Source organism: Xyrauchen texanus, chromosome 49, assembly GCF_025860055.1.
Source record: "Xyrauchen texanus isolate HMW12.3.18 chromosome 49, RBS_HiC_50CHRs, whole genome shotgun sequence".
Lineage (NCBI taxonomy): Eukaryota > Metazoa > Chordata > Actinopteri > Cypriniformes > Catostomidae > Xyrauchen > Xyrauchen texanus.
The window spans coordinates 1,055,700-1,080,699 of record NC_068324.1 but is presented as its reverse complement, the minus strand read 5'-3'; the positions used below and the strand labels follow the sequence as shown (position 1 = coordinate 1,080,699).

The 25,000-nt window shown below is 38.6% G+C and overlaps 1 protein-coding gene across 2 annotated transcripts in view; it reads right to left on the bottom strand.

Moving 5' to 3' along the window:
• Positions 1-565: 565 nt before the first annotated feature.
• The window catches only part of LOC127640132 (transmembrane protein 117-like), a 56,862-nt gene continuing 32,427 nt past the window's right edge, over positions 566-25,000 (bottom strand). For both annotated transcript variants that reach the window (XM_052122540.1, XM_052122541.1), the window contains exons 4-8: positions 18,300-18,399; positions 14,087-14,184; positions 11,176-11,335; positions 7,210-7,339; positions 566-4,046 (exon numbers count right to left, since the gene is read on the bottom strand). In XM_052122540.1, the coding sequence (XP_051978500.1) occupies positions 3,406-4,046; positions 7,210-7,339; positions 11,176-11,335; positions 14,087-14,184; positions 18,300-18,399 (1,129 nt within the window). In that variant the 3' untranslated portion in view covers positions 566-3,405. The remainder of the gene's footprint in view (positions 4,047-7,209; positions 7,340-11,175; positions 11,336-14,086; positions 14,185-18,299; positions 18,400-25,000) is intronic.

Sequence of the window (25,000 nt, the reverse complement as noted above, 5' to 3'; positions counted from 1 at the left end):
TACTTTTTGCTTTGCTAATACAGTATTTTATTTCTGTCTGACCGCAAAGAAATCAATATTTAATTTCTCTCTCTGATCACAGATATTGAAGGTGAGGGACAGAGTTACGGTCGGATTGAGAGAAACACCTCACATCAGCTGTTGCTGAGGTCCAGATTCACACAATAAAAACAGGAAATTGGAAGGCAACTATCACAACTATTGTAGAGATGAAGAAACGTGAGAAAGTTTGAGCCGCTCGGCGAAACGTTCAGAAGAAAAAATAGGATGCGTTATAATCAGAAATGGCCACATGTGACGCCACATCGCTAAAAGCGTTAATAACTGCAGTTTGTGTAAATCTGTTTTGACCCGTAATGGCGCCTAATGGCTGTTTACACCAGATGCTCCTATAAATGGGTTTGATTGCCACTTTCGACACGACCGCACTGACATCTGGATGCAGGCCAGACCTCGAGGGTTGCTAGGCAACAAGGTCACCGTGGATCATGACTAGTGATAGGCACCATTTGAAGAATTGTTTCCATCAATAACACTGTATCTGCATGTAAAAAAAGGCATTTATTGATAACACAAATATGTCTGATATTCACTAACCCAACATTGGAAGAGGTGTCATCCACTCAACAGCAGAAGACGCAGGGAAACCGACACAGACTGTGATGAAAACTTCAAGACAACAGTACTACAAACAACAAAATAATCATCGGTGAGCATTTTCAAATCACGCTTTTGGTTTGAACTGAAACGCTTGTAATAAAATGGTGTTTGAAACCATTTTATTCATATTACAAATGAATCTTGCACCAGTAAAATCTGATATTTTCCAACACGTGCATGTGAACACACACTCGATTGCACAGCAGTTTGGTGAACAGCTCTTTAAGTTGATTCATAATTACAGTTTTACACATATTACTAGATGCAATGCAAGTCATAATAATAAATCTTTAAATACTGTGAACTGATAAATATCTGAACAGATATGACATCCTTTGCTTGGAAAGATAATTCAAACCTATGACCCATTAAGTCGTTTTCTATTAAAGGCACAGCATTATTGCTTATAATCGGGGCTGGGTACAAACATCCATTTTTTAAAAATAACATTTTTTTTTTTTTTACGATTAATTGATTCTTAAAATCCCAAGATCAACCTTTAACATAATGTACCAATATTACCATTATGTACCAATATTGCCATTATGTACCAATATTACCATTATGTTCCAATATTACCATAATGTTCCAATATTACCATAATGTTCCAATATTAGCATTATGTACCAATATTAGCATTATGTACCAATATTACCATATTGTGCCAATATTACCATTAAGTGTCAATATTACCATAATGTTCCAATATTACCATTATGTACCAATATTACCATTATGTACCAATATTACCATTATGTTCCAATATTACCATAATGTTCCAATATTAGCATTATGTACCAATATTACCATATTGTGCCAATATTACCATAATGTACCAATATTACCATTATGTGCCAATATTACCATATTGTGCCAATATTACCATTAAGTGTCAATATTACCATAATGTTCCAATATTAGCATTATGTACCAATATTACCATATTGTGCCAATATTACCATAATGTACCAATATTACCATTATGTGCCAATATTACCATATTGTGCCAATATTACCATTAAGTGTCAATATTACCATAATGTTCCAATATTACCATTATGTACCAATATTACCATTATGTACCAATATTACCATTATGTTCCAATATTACCATAATGTTCCAATATTAGCATTATGTACCAATATTACCATATTGTGCCAATATTACCATAATGTACCAATATTACCATTATGTGCCAATATTACCATATTGTGCCAATATTACCATTAAGTGTCAATATTACCATAATGTTCCAATATTAGCATTATGTACCAATATTACCATTATGTTCCAATATTAGCATTATGTACCAATATTACCATATTGTGCCAATATTACCATAATGTACCAATATTAGCATTATGTACCAATATTACCATATTGTGCCAATATTACCATTAAGTGTCAATATTACCATAATGTTCCAATATTACCATTATGTACCAATATTACCGTTATGTTCCAATATTACCATTATGTACCAATATTACCATAATGTACCAATATTACCATTATGTACCATTATTACCATTATGTGCCAATATTACCATAATGTTCCAATATTACCATTATGTACCAATATTACCATAATGTTCCAATATTACCATTATGTACCATTATTACCATTATGTGCCAATATTACCATAATGTGCCAATATTACCATTATGTGCCAATATTACCATAATGTACCAATATTAGCATTATGTACCAATATTACCATATTGTGCCAATATTACCATTAAGTGTCAATATTACCATAATGTTCCAATATTACCATTATGTACCAATATTACCATTATGTTCCAATATTACCATAATGTTCCAATATTACCATTATGTGCCAATATTACCATAATGTACCAATATTACCATTAAGTGTCAATATTACCATAATGTTCCAATATTACCATTATTACCATTATGTGCCAATATTACCATAATGTTCCAATATTACCATTATGTACCAATATTACCATAATGTTCCAATATTACCATTATGTTCCATTGTTACCACAATGTTCCAATATTACCATAATGTGCCAATATTACCATTATGTACCAATATTACCATTATGTGCCAATATTACCATTATGTACCAAATGAAACGGTCCCCTGTATAATTGACAGCATTAGCTAAGAGAGAGTTTAATTTATATGTAAGTAAAATGGACATTACAGTGGCAGCTGTGGCGCAGGTGGTAGAGCGGGTCGGCTGCTAATCACTGGGTTGGCGCTTTGATTCCCAGCCCACATGACTCCACATGCCGAAGTGTCCTTGGGCAAGACACTGAACCCCAAGTTGCTCCCAATGGCAGACTAGCGCCTTGCATGCAGCTCTGCCGCCATTGGTGTGTGTGTGTGCGAATGGCACACAGTGTAAAGCGCTTTGGTAACCATTAACCCTACTTATAATTAAGAGTAACATGTTCATAACCATCATGCCATGCACTCAGTGTGTACTTACAGTATTCATCCATGTAGGCACCAGAATATCTACATACAAAAGACACAAAATAAATGAATCATTCAGCACCATAGAGCCTTATAGAGGAACGATTTGAGGAACATTGAACAAGTTCAGTTCAAACGTTCATGCCATAAGAAGTCTTTAAAATGTTTCTTATAAAAATATAGAAAATACAAACAGAATTTTCACTGTAGTTTCCATGATAGCTCTTGGGTGCTTTCAAAGCTAGTTTTCCAACAATTACTTCTTGAACTCAATTTGACTTTCGGCTAAGGTCATGGGGTCAGTTTTTTGACATCAGCAGTATCACCGGGGACATCACTGTCGACGGCTATGCTGGGATGTGTCTCCTGGGTCTCACTTGAACACGGTGACATGGAGTTGTTCGTTGAACCAAAATGATGCGCGTCCACTAAGAGCAACATCGGTGTTCCGCTTCTCTTCAGCGCCTCACTCATGGTGATGTGCACCTCCTCTGGCGTCACTCCCAGATCAGACGGCGACTTTCGCTTGATGCGCTCGTAACTCTTGTCTTGGTTCTCGGGGAACGTCTCGCTGTCATGAAACCGGCCAAACAGCCAGATGAAGAATCCGCAGAGCACGAAGGCCGCTAGACTCGGGACGAATGCCAGGCATTTGACGTCCAGACTGGAGCCCACGTAACGGCTGTGTAGGAACATGTCTCGCTGGACATAAGTCTGGTTGGTGAGGGGGTCGATGCTAGTGGACCGCCAAGCCCAGGTCAGCGTGCTTCGGTTGAAGTCTTGCAGTGTCTCTGGATGCTCAACGGTGTAGATCTTCTCTCCTGGACCAACGTACTGACCATATTCATACGGCTTATAGAAGATCTGATTCTTCCACATGTTCAGGTCCAAGATGAGAACCAGAAAGATGACGCCATAATTAAACCATTTCCCTGAGAGAGAGAAAGAAAGGAAGGAAGAATAATTAAAGAAAGAATGATGAAATTAAGACAGAAAAGTAAAAGACAGGAAGAAAGAAAAGAAGGAATGGATGCAAGTAAGAAAGGCAAGAAGGAAGGAAGGAATGAATAAAGGAAGAAAGGAAAAAAGAAATGAAACAAGGAAGGCAGAACGAAAGAAAGATGAATGGAAGGAGTGATGGAAGCAAGGAAGACATATTTAAAAAGGAAGGCACAAAAAGGAAGGACATTTATTGTGTAGGGAGGAAGGAAAATAAAAGAATTAAGGAAAAAGGAAATATTTATTTAGGTAGGAAGCAATGAAGAAAGGAAATAAAGAAAGAAAGAAAGAAAGGAAAGAAATTAAGAAGGGAAGGAAGTTAGGAAGCAATGAAGGAAGAATGTAAGAAAGAAAGAAAGAAAGAAAGAAAGAAGGAAGAAAGAAAGAAGGAATGAAGGAAGAAAGAAGGAAGGAATGAAGGAAGAAAGAAAGAAGGAAGAAAGAAAGAAGGAAGGAATGAAGGAAGAAAGAAAGGAGGAAGAAAGAAAGAAAGAAAGAAAGAAGGAAGAAAGAAAGAAAGAAGGAATGAAGGAAGAAAGAAAGAAAGGAGGAAGAAAGAAAGAAGGAAGGAATGAAGGAAGAAAGAAAGGAGGAAGAAAGAAAGAAAGAAAGAAGGAAGAAAGAAAGAAAGAAGAAAGAAAGAAGGAATGAAGGAAGAAAGAAAGAAGGAAGAAAGAAAGAAGGAAGGAATGAAGGAAGAAAGAAAGGAGGAAGAAAGAAAGAAAGAAAGAAAGAAGGAATGAAGGAAGAAAGAAAGAAAGGAGGAAGAAAGAAAGAAGAAAGAAAGAAGGAATGAAGGAAGAAAGAAAGAAGGAAGGAATGAAGGAAGAAAGAAAGAAAGGAGGAAGAAAGAAAGAAAAGAAAGAAGGAAGAAAGAAAGAAAGAAGGAATGAAGGAAGAAAGAAAGAAGGAAGAAAGAAAGAAAGAAAGAAGGAAGGAATGAAGGAAGAAAGGAGGAAGAAAGAAAGGAGGAAGAAAGAAAGAAGAAAGAAAGAAAGAAAGAAAGAAGGAAGGAATGAAGGAAGAAAGGAGGAAGAAAGAAAGAAAGGAGGAAGAAAGAAAGAAAGAAGGAAGAAAGAAAGAAAGAAGGAAGGAAGAAAGAAAGAAGGAATGAAGGAAGAAAGAAGGAAGAAAGAAAGAAAGGAGGAACAAAGAAAGAAAGAAAGAAGGAAGAAAGAAAGAAAGAAGGAAGGAAGAACGAAAGAAAGGAGGAAGAAAGAAAGGAGGAAGAAAGAAAGGAGGAAGAAAGAAGGAAGAAAGAAAGAAGGAATGAAGGAAGAAAGAAAGGAGGAAGAAAGAAGGAATGAAGGAAGAAAGGAGGAAGAAAGAAAGAAAGGAGGAAGAAAGAAAGAAAGAAGAAAGAAAGAAAGAAGGAAGGAAGGAAGAAAGAAGGAAGGAAGAAAGAAAGAAGGAATGAAGGAAGAAAGAAGGAAGAAAGAAAGAAAGAAAGAAGGAAGGAAGGAAGGAAGAAAGAAAGGAGGAAGAAAGAAAGGAGGAAGAAAGAAGGAAGAAAGAAAGAAGGAATGAAGGAAGAAAGAAAGGAGGAAGAAAGAAAGAAAGAAGGAATGAAGGAAGAAAGGAGGAAGAAAGAAAGAAAGGAGGAAGAAAGAAAGAAAGAAAGAAAGAAAGAAGGAAGAAAGAAAGAAAGAAGGAAGGAAGGAAGAAAGAAAGAAGGAAGGAAGAAAGAAAGAAGGAATGAAGGAAGAAAGAAGGAAGAAAGAAAGAAAGAAAGAAGGAAGAAAGAAAGAAAGAAGGAAGGAAGGAAGGAAGAAAGAAGGAAAGAAAGAAAGAAAGAAAGGAGGAAGAAAGAAGGAATGAAGGAAGAAAGGAGGAAGAAAGAAAGAAAGGAGGAAGAAAGAAAGAAAGAAAGAAGAAAGAAAGAAAGAAGGAAGGAAGGAAGAAAGAAAGAAGGAAGGAAGAAAGAAAGAAAGAAGGAATGAAGGAAGAAAGAAGGAAGAAAGAAAGAAAGAAAGAAGGAAGAAAGAAAGAAAGAAAGAAGGAAGGAAGGAAGAAAGAAAGGAGGAAGAAAGAAAGGAGGAAGAAAGAAGGAAGAAAGAAAGAAGGAATGAAGGAAGAAAGAAAGGAGGAAGAAAGAAAGAAGGAATGAAGGAAGAAAGGAGGAAGAAAGAAAGAAAGGAGGAAGAAAGAAAGAAAGAAAGAAAGAAAGAAGGAAGAAAGAAAGAAAGAAGGAAGGAAGGAAGAAAGAAAGAAGGAAGGAAGAAAGAAAGAAGGAATGAAGGAAGAAAGAAGGAAGAAAGAAAGAAAGAAAGAAAGAAGGAAGAAAGAAAGAAAGAAGGAAGGAAGGAAGGAAGAAAGAAGGAATGAAGGAAGAAAGAAGGAAAGAAAGAAAGAAAGGAGGAAGGAGGAACGAAGGAAAAAGGAAAGAAAGGAGATTTATTAGGCAAGAAGAAAGAAAGGAAAGAAATAAGGATGGAAGGAAAAAGGGAAGGAAGAAGAATAGTATTTTCCCGTTTTAAGATTGAACGTTTGATTTAAAGACAATCGATATGTATCAGTTTTATAATGTGACCTTCATGTAACAAAGAACCAAAGATGAAACGAATCGTTTTAATAAAAATCAACCGTTGGAACTTTAACAGCAGAAGAAACTCCCCTCACAGAATAATCTCTGACATTATCTTCATCACGCTGAATTGCTGCACAAAACAATAAGGTTAAAGACTTTCACGAACCATTGAGCAGGAAGGCCGTTTCCCGCCCCTTTAGGGAACGATCATCTATTCCCACAACGGCTATCAAGTGTGCACACTACAGTGAGCGAAACGCAATGAAATGGAAAACAAAAGCCCAAAGCTGTTAGCTAAGCGTCTTTAACTCCAGTCTGTCACATACAGAGACTCCATTTATAAACTAATTAGTATGCATTACAAACGCTGCCTTCACACACATAATTATAAAGAGATGTATCTAACGAGTGAATATACTGACAGCACGTCCCATAGGGAAAGGAATTAATTCAGCCACCGTGTCCCACGCGGCAGCTTACAGCGCTAGCACTTGACTCGTCAGCATAATTGCATGTGTAGTGTACATCTTGTCGCGCACTACATAAGTGTGCAGTGTGCGCGGATTTACCCGTGATGTGGATGTGATACTCGTCTTTAAAGATGCGTTTGCACACAGGCAGTTTGAACTTCAGTTGCGTGGTGGAAAGACCCGGTAGATTCATGTCCTTATCGCCCATGAAGTGTGGAAACTCCCAATCCTGCAACGAGAAGGATCCAAAAACATTGTTAATTACACGTGTTTGCGGTCACATCTTACAAATTTACATTTATGCATTTGGCAGACGCTTTTATCCAAAGCTGACTTACAGAGCCCTTATTACAGGGACAATCCCCCCGGAGCAACCTGGAGTTAAGTGTCTTACTCAAGGACACAATGGTGGTGACTGTGGGGATAGAACCAGCAACCTTCTGAGTACCAATGTATTATACAGAGCACTTATTACAGGGACAATCCCCCCGGAGCAACCTGGAGTTAAGTGCCTTACTCAAGGACACAATGGTGGTGGCTGTGGGGATCAAACCAGCAACCTCCTGATTACCAGTTATGTGCTTTAGCCACTACGCCGCCACCACCACTCTACTGAACTGGTTCCTTAGTTACATTGGTTACTAAACCACAAAGGTAAAATAAAATAAAACCCAGACTAAAGTAAATACGGGATGCAGGTTTGGTTACCATGGCGAACGTCCAAAGTAAACTCTGGGTCCTGAAGCAAAACAAGTTGCACTACAGCATCAATAGCAACATTATATAACAAAAATACACACACAAACCCTTTAGGTCTTACCGTGAAACATAAAACGACATCAACGGACTAGGTAACCACTTCAAAGGCTTTAACTGTAGAGCTCAAACGTATCTAAAGTGCAAACGTAGGGAAATAATACAAAAATAAACACCATTAGAAAACCCTGCAGATATTTAGTAAACTCCAGTAGAGATTTCATTTATATGTGAACAGAGGCAAGCGTAAGTTTGATGAGATGTACTTTACGCGAGTACACAGACACGATGCACTGCGCTCATTTCTGTCACTCGCTCATAACGTGCACTCAAGGGGGCGATAGTGTTCCCTTCAAATGTCTGTGCTAATATTCAGCTAGCTACAAATATTTTGTTTCCCTCCCCTTGTCCCCTCCCTCATCCAGGTAGACGGGGATGATCTGCCGGCAGACGGGGTGGAAAAACACATTCTCACGATTTACATTTGCTCAATATTTTGTGCATCTTTTTGGCCATCAAACGCATAATCTTGCCATTACTAATGTAATATTTTACCAGTTTAGCTACAGGAATACTAGCAACACCATAGCAACAACAATCCTTGCCTTAGCAACCACATAAAACACTCTAGAAACTGCTTAGCAACGTTCTGGCAACCATCAACAACACTCTCGCATTGTGCAAGTGAGGTATTTTTGGTTGGTATATGATAGAGTCCATGATGCCATGTATCCGAACAAGATGTCCAGGACCTCTGGCATAAAAACAGCCCCATAATATTAAAGATCCACCACCATATTTAACCGTGAGCACGAGGTACGTTTCCATATGGCTACCTCTATATGTGCGCCAAACTCATCTGGTGATCTTTGTTTCATCTGACCATTGAACCCCGTCCCATTTGAAGTTCCAGTAGTGTCTGGCAAACTGAAGATGCTTAAGTTTGTTGTTTGATGAGGTATTTTTGGGCAAACACCACTCAAATGTTCTTCAGAAAATGAACTTTGTCTAGTTATAAATAAACATGTTTGTGTTCAAAAGATCGAGCATCTCTCATACTTTTCTGTTTGACATTTATAAGAGATCAAAAATGAATTGCGAGGCTTCTGAAGTCTGAGCTGAGGAACACGGCAAGAGATCCCGGTGTCACTGAGCATCAGATGAACCGACGTCTGCTCCCTCTAGACTCCCGAGACTGTTCCGAGAACAGTCTGACAAAAATCAATAAAACTTTGATAATATATAAGGAGCATGTGAGACGCCGCAGCCCTCTGCTCGAAGACAAATGCGCAAATAAACGGAATTAAGAAGCAATTACGAAACTGCGAGTCTTTGATTTCTATGCGACTTGAAGAGCTAATGATGAGGTACATCGTTTCAATTTCTCTCTTTTATAGTTTCAGCTCATTTACCTTCATAATACAACATAAAGCTAAATTACGAGGATGAAAATCAATGGAAGGATTTCAAATAAGAGCTTGTAAATGGCGCTGACTCGCGGGTGTTCAAGGTCTGAGTTAATAAGCCACTGAATAAAATGTCAGAGCAGAGATTAACCATCGCACGTAGTGAACACGGACATGGGTGATGTGAAATATTTTAGTGTATGAAGATGACGAGCGGATACACAGATTGAGCGATTGAGACACTGTAATCAAAAACAGACAGACATCAATGATTTCATCAAAACCTCTGATTGGGTGATTGATGCTGAATCATAAAATATCAAAACAATGAGATGTGACAGTTCAATGCAATCAAGGTAAACACACCTGTGGACAAATCAAACTCTCTATTATATAAATATATTAAAATCAGGGCTGGACTGGGAAGAGAAATCAGCCTGTGATTTTACATGGGGGTCGCTGTCCTTTTCTGCATATGGCGGCACCGTTTTGTGGTCCGTTCTGCATAACGCGGCGGCTCATTTTTAGCTTATCGCAGCCAATTCAGCCCGTTACGCGCTCCCGATGGCCAGTCCGCCCCTGATCGGCCCCAAAGTGCGTCGGCCCACCGGCAAAATGCCCGGGATGCCAGATTACCAGTCCCAGTAAATATGAGCAAAGACGGCTGTGAAGAACGTCTTTATTGTTAATCATTTTGATCTTTCATTCAAAATGTTCCCAAAAATATATCCTCAACACAACACAAGTTTTATCAAAAAAATAAATATTTTGGTCAAATATGTGTGGCACAATTATTGTGAGTGTGTGTGTTTATGTGTATGTCTGAGTGTGTGTGTGTGTGTGTGTGTGTGTGTGTGTGTGTGCGTGTGAGTGTGTGTGTGTGAGTGTATGCGTGTGTGTGTGTGTGCGTGTGTGTGCTTGTGTGTATGTGAGTGTGTGAATGTGTGTGTGTGTGTGCGTAAGTTTGTGTATGTATGTATGTATGCGTGTTTAAGTGTGTGTGTGTGAGTGTGTGTGTGTGTGTGTATGTGTGCGTGTGAGTGTGTGTGTGTGTGAGTGTATGCATGTGTAAGTGTGTGTGTGAGTGTGTGTGCTTGTGTGTATGTGAGTGTGTGAATGTGTGTGTGTGTGTGCGTAAGTTTGTGTATGTATGTATGTATGCGTGTTTAAGTGTGTGTGTGTGAGTGTGTGTGCACGTGTGTGTGTGTGTGTGTGTGTGTAAGTTTGTGTATGTATGTATGTATGCGTGTTTAAGTGTGTGTGTGAGTGTGTGTGCTTGTGTGTATGTGAGTGTGTGAATGTGTGTGTGTGTGTGCGTAAGTTTGTGTATGTATGTATGTATGCGTGTTTAAGTGTGTGTGTGTGAGTGTGTGTGCGCACGTGTGTGTGTGTGTGTGTGTGTGTGTGTGTAAGTTTGTGTATGTATGTATGTATGCGTGTTTAAGTGTGTGTGTGAGTGTGTGTGAGTGTGTGTGCGAGTGTGTGTGAGTGTGTGTGTGTGTGCGTGTGTAAGTGTGTGTGTGTGTGAGTAAGTGTGAGTGTGTGTATATGCGTGTGTGTGTGTATGCATGTGTAAGTGTGTGTGCATGTGTGTTTATTGAGGTAATTACTGGCGTATAGCGTGACACTGTTGAGTAGATATTAGCATATTCATGAGGCAATGACACACTCCACTGTGATTTGCTGCCTGCGGTGATGAGGATGACATTAAACAAGAATAATTCGAGAGACGATACACACAAACACACAAACTGATTCAATAAAACTGCTGTGGATAAGATGGAAATAGGGATAGAGGGTAAAGGTCAACGAACAAGGAACAACACTTTTACAGACTTTATGAATCTTTTTGTTATAAGCAATTTGACAGAGTAGAAAAGTGTTGATGTGGTTGTGCTTGTACCTGCATGACGATGAGGAGGTCAAAGACCAGGATGAAGGACGCGAGGAACGCTCTAGAAACCTCGTCGCTGGGCAGAAACCCGCGGTTCAGATTATCCCACCTGATCCAGTCAGTACTGATGACCAGAACCACCACAGACGTCAGAGAGACCAACACTGTCCTGAGACATCAAGAAGACCAGACTCATGTTTAATAAATCAAGCATCACAATTACTCCACTGACGGACGAGCACACAGCCAATCAGAGCAGAGATAGAGGCTCCACGAACGGTCTGTGGTCGTCTTAGACTGAAACCGTTCTTCTGTCATGTATCAAACCATAACAAGCATCTAATAAGTCGTGTATGATCTTTAAACAGTGAAAACTGCAGAGGTCCAGTCATCGCGCCGGATTCCTGACAGTGTGAAATGACGTCTGTCCTTTGCTAATAGATGGAGACGCTTCAAGAGAGTCCATTAATAATAGAGTCAGAGAGAGAGAGAGAGAGAGAGAGAGAGAGAGAGAGAGAGTATGAAATGAATCTGTCTTGTCTGGGCGCTGCTGAATGAATAATACAGACTCCAGATCAGCTATTGCCATCAGTGTGACTGCATTCATCAGCCAATGACAGATAAAAACTGATCTGAGGTCAGTACATTTCTTCTAAAAGCTCTGATGCATCGTATATCTTAAAAGATGATGAATATTGTGCACAATTCACATGTGCAACTTTTATGATACTTTAATGGTGCTTCCTAAGTGAGGATTTCTATATAAAAAACATTTAGTAATTAAATTCTGAAATACAACAGATATACACAAGCTCCATGAAGATATCGTAATAAAATAAACAATAAATGAAACGTTTTGTGATGGACTTTTCAAAAAAAGGTTTTGGTTACATAAAGATTTATTCTGTCATGTTGCATCAGTGCATCATTTAAACACGGATACTGTTCACAGAACTCATTACCGCAACATTTTACACACACGCCAAATCTGATCATTAATCCTCAGATCAAGCATTAGATACAGTTAATAAAAGCGATTTACAAATTATTTATTATTTTAAAAACTGAAATATATACTGTATATATATATATAAACAAGCTGCGGTTGTTGTGTTTTGGTAATGAGATAAAGTGTTTATTTTAGATTTTTTAAAGCATATTCTCAATGTTGACATGCGACGCTTAAATAAATGTTTTCATTATTTTTCAGCATCTCAGATTTTTGCTGAATATTCTCTGTGTTGCGGTAATGAGACATCCTCCAGAAAACAGTTATAATATTTCTTGATTATACACGGGAAAATAAATAATAAATATATAAAATATAATTTACGCATTTGAATTTCATAACAAAATTATATCCAATTTAATTGAGTAAACTTCCAAAAAATTAAATTAATATTTGTAGTTTTATTAATTTTATTTTGTGCAAAAAAAAAAAAAAAAAAATTTTAATGTGTGAATCTTAAAAAATAGGCAAAAATATTGTTAGGAGTGTGCTGTTTATGATCATTTAAGATTTCCTTTTTCATGTTCCAAAAGAAAAGAAACAAAACTGTTACTTAAAGCTGCAATATGTAACAATTGTCATGTAATATTCACCTTTTTTTGTCAATGTGTGAACGGTTTGTAACGCAACTTAAAAAATGAGCTCTTCCCGGACTTCCTGTGTTGCCTGTTAAAGCCTGTAGACTGATTGTCATGTGAAGGGAGCGGGTCGCTTTTGCCGGGAAAATCCAAAGTATGTGACGTTTATGCTCCCGCGAGCCTCAGACATTCAACAGCGACAACAAACTGCAACACTAGATGACTTTATCTTAGAGATGAATCCAGCAAACGTCCGGCTCACAGCACAAACTCAGAATAAACCAAACCAACATTAATCTGCTGCATCCCGTCTGGATAAGCGGGAACGTGGTCGAGTGAAAACTAGCGTGAACATCGGCAGGGCGTTTGATTCCTGGAGGGACCTTCGTTCAGTTTTGGGGATCAAAACCGACCCTGAATTGGCATTCTTCTTATCGGACAGGTAAACTTACATAACTGTTTTATTTTATTTAACTTTTTATAATACTGAATTTATAGAGTTCCTATAAATTATCCATCCACTTCTGTTGAATGGAAAAGAGCAGATTTTTTTACCAACGATGAACTGTTCCTTTAATAACGGCTCATGATCTGCATCGGGGTCAGAGATCATGTTCGTGCAAGTTATTCGGGCGTTTTAGGCGTGTCGGGGTCAGAGCATGTGTGTTGTCAAGGGAGGCTGTTGTGTTGCGAGGTCACGTTGTCATGGCAAACACAGCCGTGTTGATCGATTTTCTGCCGTGTGTGCCTTTAATTAAACACGCTGACAACAGGGATTAAAGTGCCGTGATAAGATTCACACAGTTTCCAGCATTAGGTTCTGCTATTCTTGCAGGGACATTTTTAAACATTTCGCCCCACAAGAAGAGCACGTCCTCATGTTCTTAACATACACTAACCATAACTACAAACCCAGTGTCAATAGATATGAATCAAGTCATAATTTAGCCACTTTATCAATATTATCTCCTTAAGGTGACATGTTTTTTGTTTTTGGCACCATTGAAATACTCAAACCAGCCTGTCTGGCACCAACAATCATGCCACGCTCCAAAACACTGAGATCACCATTTTTTTCCCCATTCTGATGGTTGATGTGAACATTAACTGAAGCTCCTGACCCGTATCTGCATGATTTTATGCACTGTACTGCTGCCACACGATTGGCTGGTTAGATTAATGCATGAATAAGTCCTGTAGGTGTACAGGTGTATCTAATAAAGGGGCCGGTGAGAGTACATCACAAAAAATTATTTCGGTCAAAAATGACCAAACAGAAAATGAAGGTTAAATGTAACCATATGGAATATTATATAACTTAATTATGACTCACCAGAAGAGCATTATTCTGTTATTGCCCTTCCTCCATAAGTGCCTCGCGGTCCTGCCCCAGTCCGGGTAATGTGTGTCCTGCAGCATCATGTCTGTTACCTTGGAAACAAACAAAGAATAAGTGATCATGAACTCAGTTTAACTCAATAAATGTCAGGTAAGTTGCGTGCATTGGGAATGCATTTTCATCGGTCTAGTTCAAAAGAAAAAAGCAGATTGTTTGAAGACAAGTTCACACTAAAGAACGATCATTATGTTTAACGGGACGGAGCACTTGCGATGCCGTTGTGAACAGTTTCTGGTCTCTCAGTGAGAGTTTCTCAGGTCACTCTGCTGACGGATCTGTTCCTTTCAAAAAGGAAGTCTAGAAAACTCTGGGGAGGAGAGGGAAAACGAAATAAATCTGTCCAATTGCTAACACTGCAGTCTGCCAAATGAGCAGAGAGTGAGGTGAACTGAATTAATGATATGTAATGTCTACATCGGTACTTTCACAACAGTCCTCTGCCCTTCATCTTCTTCAGTTTATTCCTCTTTTCTTCTCCTCCTTTTCTCTGTTGTTCAGCCGTGCAGTTTGAACACAAGAATACTAATATAACACACACACGCAGCTTGATCCCAGAAGATCTTAAACTACATTTGCGCTTTGATTGTGTGTGTGTGTGTGTGTGAGTGTGTGTGTGTGAGTGTGTGTGTGTGTGTGTGAGAGTGTGTGTGTGTGAGAGTGTGTGTGTGTGTGTGTGTGTGTGAGTGTGTGTGTGTGTGAGTGTGTGTGTGTGTGAGTGTGTGTGTGTGTGTGTGTGTGTGTGTGTGTGTGTGTTGTCAGTGATGTCAAATATTTTTGGGAGGATGTTTGTTTCCTGAGTGTCCTTGAGTGAACTTGAAGAAAATCTCTTCCTTCTTTACAGTCAACAAAGCTGAAACTATTTATCCATGTATCCATCCATCCATCCATCGACCCATGCATCCATCCATCCATGCATCCATCCATCCATCGACTAGGGCTGGGATAAACGATTATTTTTTAAACGATTAATCTAGCGATTATTTTTTCGATGCATCGATTAATCTAACGATTCATTTTTTCCAGTCCGATTCGATTTTGATTCGATTAATCGACTTGTGACAACACCGGTAATACCGGTTTCATCGGGGGTAGGGGTGTATAAAATGTAAAAAAAAAAAAAAAAACATTTGCTGGGAGTTTGATTGACAGGCGATCTGATCAATCAATCATAATACGCCATTTTTGTCCAACAAAGTAGTCAGGAGAGAGAAGATTAGTGTCGGTGGATTTGAATTTGAATAATGGATTGTAGGCTACCGTACTGACGTCACAACAGTCCTTCTGATGTAGGCTACATTCATGTTTAGCCTATTTGATGCTATAAATTAACCAAGGAAAAGATGATCGGTTCACGAGCAGCTTTAACTGAGGCAATCTGTCACGACACATTAAAGAGCCACAAAATAGTAGGCCTATTTATAGATTAATTTTCTTTGAATGACCAAATTTGAAAGTTGAGACTTTATTAAATGTTACCTGCTTGGTCCTGTCTGTCAGCGCGTTGTCAGTGACCTCTATGTATTTTTCACGACATTCATAGCTATAAGCGCATTATTAATAGCTATAAGCGAAAACTTTAGGTGTCGACACCGTACTATAGCCTACTCCAACATCGAGTGCAAACTGGGGAGTTGAAAAACAAAACTTACAGTGCTCTGTCATCTGCAGCTGCTCCCGGGTGGCTCCTCTTCAGGTGCTGGTGCATTGCCGTGGTGCTAGAATGGAAGGCCATCTCCATTTTGCAAAGACGACATATCACGGAATTGTTTCCTTTTAAATTAAAGAATTCCCATACTTTAGAGGAACGAGTGCATGCCGCCTTGCACTTCTGATAGTCTGAGGATCCACTCGTGTTGGCGCCGGCGCCGCCATCTTTGTTTTGGGTCCGACAATTGACGTCAGCGCATATTTTTGCGTCGACGTATTTTTACGTCGGCGTCATCCCAGCCCTAGTGCTGGTGCATTGCCGTGGTGCTAGAATGGAAAGCCATCTCCATTTTGCAAAGAGCGACATATCACATAATTTTTTCCTTTTAAATTAAAGAATTCCCACACTTTAGATGAACGAGTGTGTGCCGCCTTGCACTTCTGATAGTCTGAGGAGCCACTCGTTTTGCTTCTACTCTCCGGCGCTGCCATCTTTGTTTTGGTCTGACGAATCGACGCGCATATTTTGCGTCGACGTATTTTTTGCATCGACGTAATCGTCCCAGCCCTACCATCGACCCATGCATCCATCCATCCATGCATCCATCCATCCATCCATCCATGCATCCATCCATCGACCTATCCATCCATTCATGCATCCATCCATCCATCCATCGACCTATCCATCCATTCATCCATCCATCCATCGACCCATCCATCCATCCATGCATCCATCCATCCATGCATCCATCCATCCATCCATCCATCCATCCATCCATCGACCCATCCATCCATCCATCCATCGACCCATGCATCCATCCATCCATCCATGCATCCATCCATCCATCCATCGTTTCATCCATCCATCAATTGTATCCATCCATCCATCCATCCATCCATACATGCATCCATCCATTCATCCATCCATCCATCGATTCATCCATCCATCATCCTATCCATCGTCCGTTCGTCCATCTGTCGTGGGATGGATTAACAACATGGCCAATGGGGCCAGTACCCAGGGGCCCATGACTACCAGGGGGCCCTTAACTGCCCGGGGGTGCCCTGGGCTTTAAGGCTGCGTGATCTAGTTTGGTGATCCACCCTGCTTGAAAACAATTTTGGGTGGAGGTGGGCCCTTGGAGATAATTGGCCCCAGGGCCTTTACAAGTCATAATCCGTCCCTGCATCTGTCCGTCCATCCATCCATCCATCTGTCTGTCTGTCTGTCCATCTATTGTTGCACCTATCCATCTACCTATCCATTGATTCATCCATCCATCCATCCATCCACCCACCCATCTACCTATCCATCATCCGTCCATCTATCCATCCATCTGTCCGGCCATCCATCCATCTATTGTTCCATCACCTACCAATCCATCGTCCATCCATCATACAATCTACCAATCCATCATCTGTCGTCTGTCCATCCATTCATCCTTCCATCCAACCATCTGTCCATCCATCTATTGTTCCACCTATCCATCTACCTATCCATCGTCCATCCATCCATCCATCCACTGGTGGACGGCCACGGACAGCCCACGCCCAACCCTGCTTAGCTATAGTGGGCAACCAGGCAAGAGCTGCAGGGTGATATGGCTGCTAGTAACGTCTGTCCGTCCAGAAATACACCATAAAAAACTATGAAGAATTAAATATAATTTTGGTAAAGTCAAAAACATAACAATGAAATTATCAATCAAATAAATGCGACAAATTGTGTACACATGGTTATCAACAACTGACGCCGTATTTTGTTCTTTTTCATGAATGAGGACATCAATGTGTAAAGATTATTGCACTATTACAACCGCACTTTCAGTTCAATTCTTCAATTTAATTGGTCAAAAGTTTTACAAATTTCTCTAATCATTTCTTTAGGCATAAAACTTTCTTATTTCCCCATTAAGGAAGCTGTTATTAGTTTTGTGTTTTAAACGTGGCTCTGGTCTTATCTCGCCCCCTGTGAGAGTTTTCAGGAGTTTCTTGGTTCAGTTAATCTCCTCTAATTTCACATTCTGTCCGCCGAGAGGACGTCACTGCCTCTGGGGATGTAAGCTGCTTTTCCAAGAGACTCAATTACCAACAAATAATTACAGCAACATTTAACTGACACCAGAGTTTCATCAAGGGCGAGCATTCTCAGAAAATGGTTTGTAATTTCGTGCTGGTTTGAAATGGCTGAAAAGTCAAAATTGGCACTTTTTACTATTCTTAGTACAGGTTCCTGGTGTTATTGATTGATGATGATTCTTCCATGCATGTTATTCGTAATCTATTTTTGTAATGTAAAAAACTTGCTCCGCCTCCAAAATGACATTCCTGTTCTGCTGACATCACCAAGCCCTCCATTTTCCCCATGAATAAAATAATTGAAGCAATCTTAAATCGTAAACGATTGGATACATTCTTGTGGAAATACCCTTATGTCACATTATGGAAGTGTTGTGGGTTGTAAATGCTGTTTCACGTTGACTTCAGCTTGGATTCTTACCATCCATGCCGTCACGAAGTCGCCCATCCATGTTCCTACAGCGGCCAACTTCATAAAACTCTCATTTCTGATTCCCATGTACTCCGTCACCATATACGGTCTGAAGAGAGAGAGACAGAGAGAGAGACGGTCGGGTCAGTTTGATGCCATCAGTCACAGTTGATCAGCTCTGGCGTAGCGGTTCACTACTTTATCTGCAGCTTTACAATTCAACCTAGCACACAGTGTAACGTGTTTCAGTAACAGTCAATTCACAATGAAGGTAAACACGCACAAACACTTCAGAGGTCTTCATGACACTGTACATTCACTGAACAATAGCGCTTACAGAAGAGGATTAATCGCAAATAAACAGAAGCAAGCGTACATTTGTTGTGACAGAAAGTGAAAATATTCTTCTTTAAAAGCTTTTGTGCCTTCAGAAGCATTTACAGGCCTTGAACAGGTTAAAACTAGTTAATCGGCTTATGTTTGTCAGTTTGTGGATTATAGAGAAGGAAAACACAAAACAAGGCCAATTTTATTGCATACACACACACACACGTCAGAAAGAGCAGATTTCTGCCACCCGTGTTCTGCCAGTGTTAATGACATTTAATGAGCTTTTATCCTTCTCGTGTTGTTGTACAATAAAACATGTTGGGCAGGAAACCATTGCAATCCCATGCTTTACTATGGAGCACCATATCCATTTTTTTGAACACTAACATGGCAATACCTGATTTTTTTGGGGGGGTGTTCAGTACCATCGCAATACCATGCATATTTGGATAATTACCATGTTATCGCAATATTTTTTGTACAAGCACCATGATGGTACCATTGTAACACCGAGTGTTTGGGATATGTACAATGCACACGTACAATGGCAAAACATTGTTTGTTTGGGTAAGTCCATTGCTATTACTATATTTTTATGACCATGTTGTTAGGACATGCACTATGGTATTACCATATTTTAATCAAATATACTCTGGTATTGTAATGTTTTTGGACATGCACCAGAGTTTTACCATGTTATAGGATATGCTACTATGGTATTATGTTGTTGATATCATGGCTATTCCATGTTTTTAGGACATTCAATAAGGCATATTAAGGATATACACCATAGTATTACTATGTTTAAGGATATGCATCATAGTTTTACCATGTTTAATGTTATGCACCATAGTTTTACCATGTTTAAGGTTATGCACCATAGTATTACTATGTTTAAGGATATGCACCATAGTTTTACCATGTTTAAGGATATGCACCATAGTATTACCCTGTTTAAGGATATGCACCATAGTATTACCATGTTTAAGGATATGCACCATAGTATTACCATGTTTAAGGATATGCACCATAGTATTACCCTGTTTAAGGATATGCACCATAGTTTTACCCTGTTTAATGATATGCACCATAGTATTACCATGTTTAAGGATATGCACCATAGTTTTACCATGTTTAAGGATATGCACCACAGTTTTACCCTGTTTAAGGATATGCACCATAGTATTACCATGTTTAAGGATATGCACCACAGTTTTACCCTGTTTAAGGATATGCACCATAGTATTACCATGTTTAAGGATATGCACCATAGTATTACCCTGTTTAAGGATATGCACCATAGTATTACCATGTTTAAGGATATGCACCATAGTATTACCATGTTTAAGGATATGCACCATAGTATTACCATGTTTAAGGATATGCACCATAGTATTACCATGTTTAAGGATATGCACCATAGTATTACCATGTTTAAGGATATGCACCATAGTATTACCCTGTTTAAGGATATGCACCATAGTATTACTATGTTTAAGGATATGCACCAGTTTTACCATGTTTAAGGATATGCACCATAGTTTTACCATGTTTAAGGATATGCACCACAGTTTTACCCTGTTTAAGGATATGCACCATAGTATTACCATGTTTAAGGATATGCACCACAGTTTTACCCTGTTTAAGGATATGCACCATAGTATTACCATGTTTAAGGATATGCACCATAGTATTACCATGTTTAAGGATATGCACCACAGTTTTACCCTGTTTAAGGATATGCACCATAGTATTACCATGTTTAAGGATATGCACCATAGTATTACCATGTTTAAGGATATGCACCATAGTATTACCATGTTTAAGGATATGCACCATAGTTTTACCATGTTTAAGGATATGCACCATAGTTTTACCATGTTTAAGGATATGCACCATAGTATTACCATGTTTAAGGATATGCACCATAGTATTACCATGTTTAAGGATATGCACCATAGTTTTACCATGTTTAAGGATATGCACCATAGTATTACCCTGTTTAAGGATATGCACCACAGTTTTACCATGTTTAAGGATATGCACCATAGTTTTACCATGTTTAAGGATATGCACCACAGTTTTACCCTGTTTAAGGATATGCACCATAGTATTACCATGTTTAAGGATATGCACCACAGTTTTACCCTGTTTAAGGATATGCACCATAGTTTTACCCTGTTTAAGGATATGCACCATAGTATTACCATGTTTAAGGATATGCACCATAGTTTTACCATGTTTAAGGATATGCACCATAGTATTACCATGTTTAAGGATATGCACCATAGTTTTACCATGTTTAAGGATATGCACCATAGTTTTACCATGTTTAAGGATATGCACCATAGTATTACCATGTTTAAGGATATGCACCATAGTTTTACCATGTTTAAGGATATGCACCATAGTATTACCATGTTTAAGGATATGCACCATAGTATTACCATGTTTAAGGATATGCACCATAGTATTACCATGTTTAAGGATATGCACCATAGTTTTACCATGTTTAAGGATATGCACCATAGTATTACCATGTTTAAGGATATGCACCATAGTTTTACCATGTTTAAGGATATGCACCATAGTATTACCATGTTTAAGGATATGCACCATAGTTTTACCATGTTTAAGGATATGCACCATAGTTTTACCATGTTTAAGGATATGCACCATAGTATTAACCTGTTTAAGGATATGCACCATAGTATTACCATGTTTAAGGATATGCACCATAGTATTACCATGTTTAAGGATATGCACCATAGTATTATACCATGTTTAAGGATATGCACCATAGTATTACTATGTTTAAGGATATGCACCATAGTTTTACCCTGTTTAATGATATGCACCATAGTATTACCATGTTTAAGGATATGCACCATAGTATTAACCTGTTTAATGATATGCACCATAGTATTACCATGTTTAAGGATATGCACCATAGTTTTACCCTGTTTAATGATATGCACCATAGTATTACCATGTTTAAGGATATGCACCATAGTATTACCATGTTTAAGGATATGCACCATAGTATTAACCTGTTTAAGGATATGCACCATAGTATTACCATGTTTAAGGATATGCACCATAGTATTAACCTGTTTAAGGATATGCACCATAGTATTACTATGTTTAAGGATATGCACCATAGTTTTACCCTGTTTAATGATATGCACCATAGTATTACCATGTTTAAGGATATGCACCATAGTATTACCATGTTTAAGGATATGCACCATAGTATTAACCTGTTTAAGGATATGCACCATAGTATTACCATGTTTAAGGATATGCACCATAGTATTACCATGTTTAAGGATATGCACCATAGTATTACCATGTTTAAGGATATGCACCATAGTATTACCATGTTTAAGGATATGCACCATAGTATTAACCTGTTTAAGGATATGCACCATAGTATTACTATGTTTAAGGATATGCACCATAGTTTTACCCTGTTTAATGATATGCACCATAGTATTACCATGTTTAAGGATATGCACCATAGTATTACCATGTTTAAGGATATGCACCATAGTATTAACCTGTTTAAGGATATGCACCATAGTATTACTATGTTTAAGGATATGCACCATAGTTTTACCCTGTTTAATGATATGCACCATAGTATTACCATGTTTAAGGATATGCACCATAGTATTACCATGTTTAAGGATATGCACCATAGTTTTACCATGTTTAAGGATATGCACCATAGTATTAACCTGTTTAAGGATATGCACCATAGTATTACCATGTTTAAGGATATGCACCATAGTATTACTATGTTTAAGGATATGCACCATAGTATTACCATGTTTAAGGATATGCACCATAGTATTACTATGTTTAAGGATATGCACCATAGTATTACCATGTTTAAGGATATGCACCATAGTATTACCCTGTTTAAGGATATGCACCATAGTATTACCATGTTTAAGGATATGCACCATAGTATTACCATGTTTAAGGATATGCACCATAGTATTAACCTGTTTAAGGATATGCACCATAGTATTACTATGTTTAAGGATATGCACCATAGTTTTACCCTGTTTAATGATATGCACCATAGTATTACCCTGTTTAAGGATATGCACCGTAGTATTACCATGTTTAAGGATATGCACCATAGTATTAACCTGTTTAAGGATATGCACCATAGTATTACTATGTTTAAGGATATGCACCAGTTTTACCATGTTTAAGGATATGCACCATAGTTTTACCATGTTTAAGGATATGCACCATAGTTTTACCATGTTTAAGGATATGCACCATAGTATTACCATGTTTAAGGATATGCACCATAGTTTTACCATGTTTAAGGATATGCACCATAGTTTTACCATGTTTAAGGATATGCACCATAGTTTTACCATGTTTAAGGATATGCACCACAGTTTTACCCTGTTTAAGGATATGCACCATAGTATTACCATGTTTAAGGATATGCACCATAGTTTTACCATGTTTAAGGATATGCACCACAGTTTTACCCTGTTTAAGGATATGCACCATAGTATTACCATGTTTAAGGATATGCACCATAGTTTTACCATGTTTAAGGATATGCACCATAGTTTTACCATGTTTAAGGATATGCACCATAGTTTTACCATGTTTAAGGATATGCACCACAGTTTTACCCTGTTTAAGGATATGCACCATAGTATTACCATGTTTAAGGATATGCACCACAGTTTTACCCTGTTTAAGGATATGCACCATAGTTTTACCCTGTTTAAGGATATGCACCATAGTATTACCATGTTTAAGGATATGCACCATAGTTTTACCATGTTTAAGGATATGCACCATAGTATTACCATGTTTAAGGATATGCACCATAGTATTAACCTGTTTAAGGATATGCACCATAGTATTACCATGTTTAAGGATATGCACCATAGTTTTACCATGTTTAATGATATTTACTATAGTACTATTTAGGACATTACACAATGCTATTATTATGTTTTTAGGACACGTTACCTGTCTTCAGAACATGTACCATCGCATTACCATATTTGTTAGTACATGGTACCATGGCTTAAACATGTTTTAGTATATATACACTGTACAATGGTATTTACATGGTACTAATATGTGCTAATGCACACGTTTAATGAGTTTTGATCCTCAGTAGTGTGATTGGCCCATACTTCCTCTTCTAATAAGACGAACCACCTTTATGTATTGAAGCACGCCACACTTGTAGGCCAATCGATGGGACGAAGTCAAATTTGTTAAGCAAACGCACAACTTGACCCCTACGATGTGCCAAATACGTGACATCTATTCATGCCAGTGCGTCAAAAATGGCTGCTGGACGTTACAGCCACATAATGTGCGAGATTCAATCTGTATTCCATCCGTTACGTCTGGACGATGGCTGTCATTAGAGCGCACGTCAAAAGCACAACTTATCACCTCCCCCACTCACACCGATAAAGCCAGTTTGATTAAAACGAAGATTTATTGGCACATTAAGTCACTTTCAAAGACCTCACGGATCTGGAAGACAGCCAGTAGCCATAAAGATCCCACAGGGAGTCATTCACCAAGGACATTGTCCTAATCGATGATACGGGAACCCTTTTATCATACTCACAGCAGTTTAACTCGCTCTGGTTTGTTTGCATGTAACTGATCAACTAGATTAGTTTGAAGCCTAACGTTACTATAACATGTAGAGAACACTGTGTGTGACAAACCTCTCTCGCTCTCTCTCTCTCTCTCTCTCAAGTCAATTCAATTCAAATGAGCTTTATTGGCATGACAAATTGTACATTGTATTGCCAAAGCATTTATAGGAGCATGAAAAAAAACAGAGTAGAACAAATTCTGTATTGAAGTGTGTAAAAAAAAAAAAAAAAAAAAAAAAAATATATATATATATATATAATAATTAACAGTGTATATACTTTCAGTGGTGTGTGAGTGAGTGTGAGTGAGCATGTGTGTGTAGTGTGTTTGTGTGTGTATTTGTATGTGTGTGTGTAAGCGTGTTTGTGTGTGAAGTGTGTGTGTATTTCTATGTGTGTGTGTGAGCTCTCTCTCTCTCTCTCTCTCTCAATCTATCGTGCTCTCACTCGCTTTATCTCTCACTTGCTCATTCGCTCTCTCGCTCTCCCTCTCTCACGCTTACTTTCTCTCTCTCTAGCTCTCGCTCGCTCGCTCTCTCTCTCTCGCTCGCTCTCTCACACTCGCTCTCACTCTCTCTCGCTCTCACACTCGCTCTCTCTCTCTCACACTCGCTCTCACTCTCTCTCGCTCTCACACTCGCTCTCTCTCTCTCTCTCTCTCACACTCGCTCTCACTCTCTCTCGCTCTCACACTCGCTCTCTCTCTCTCTCTCT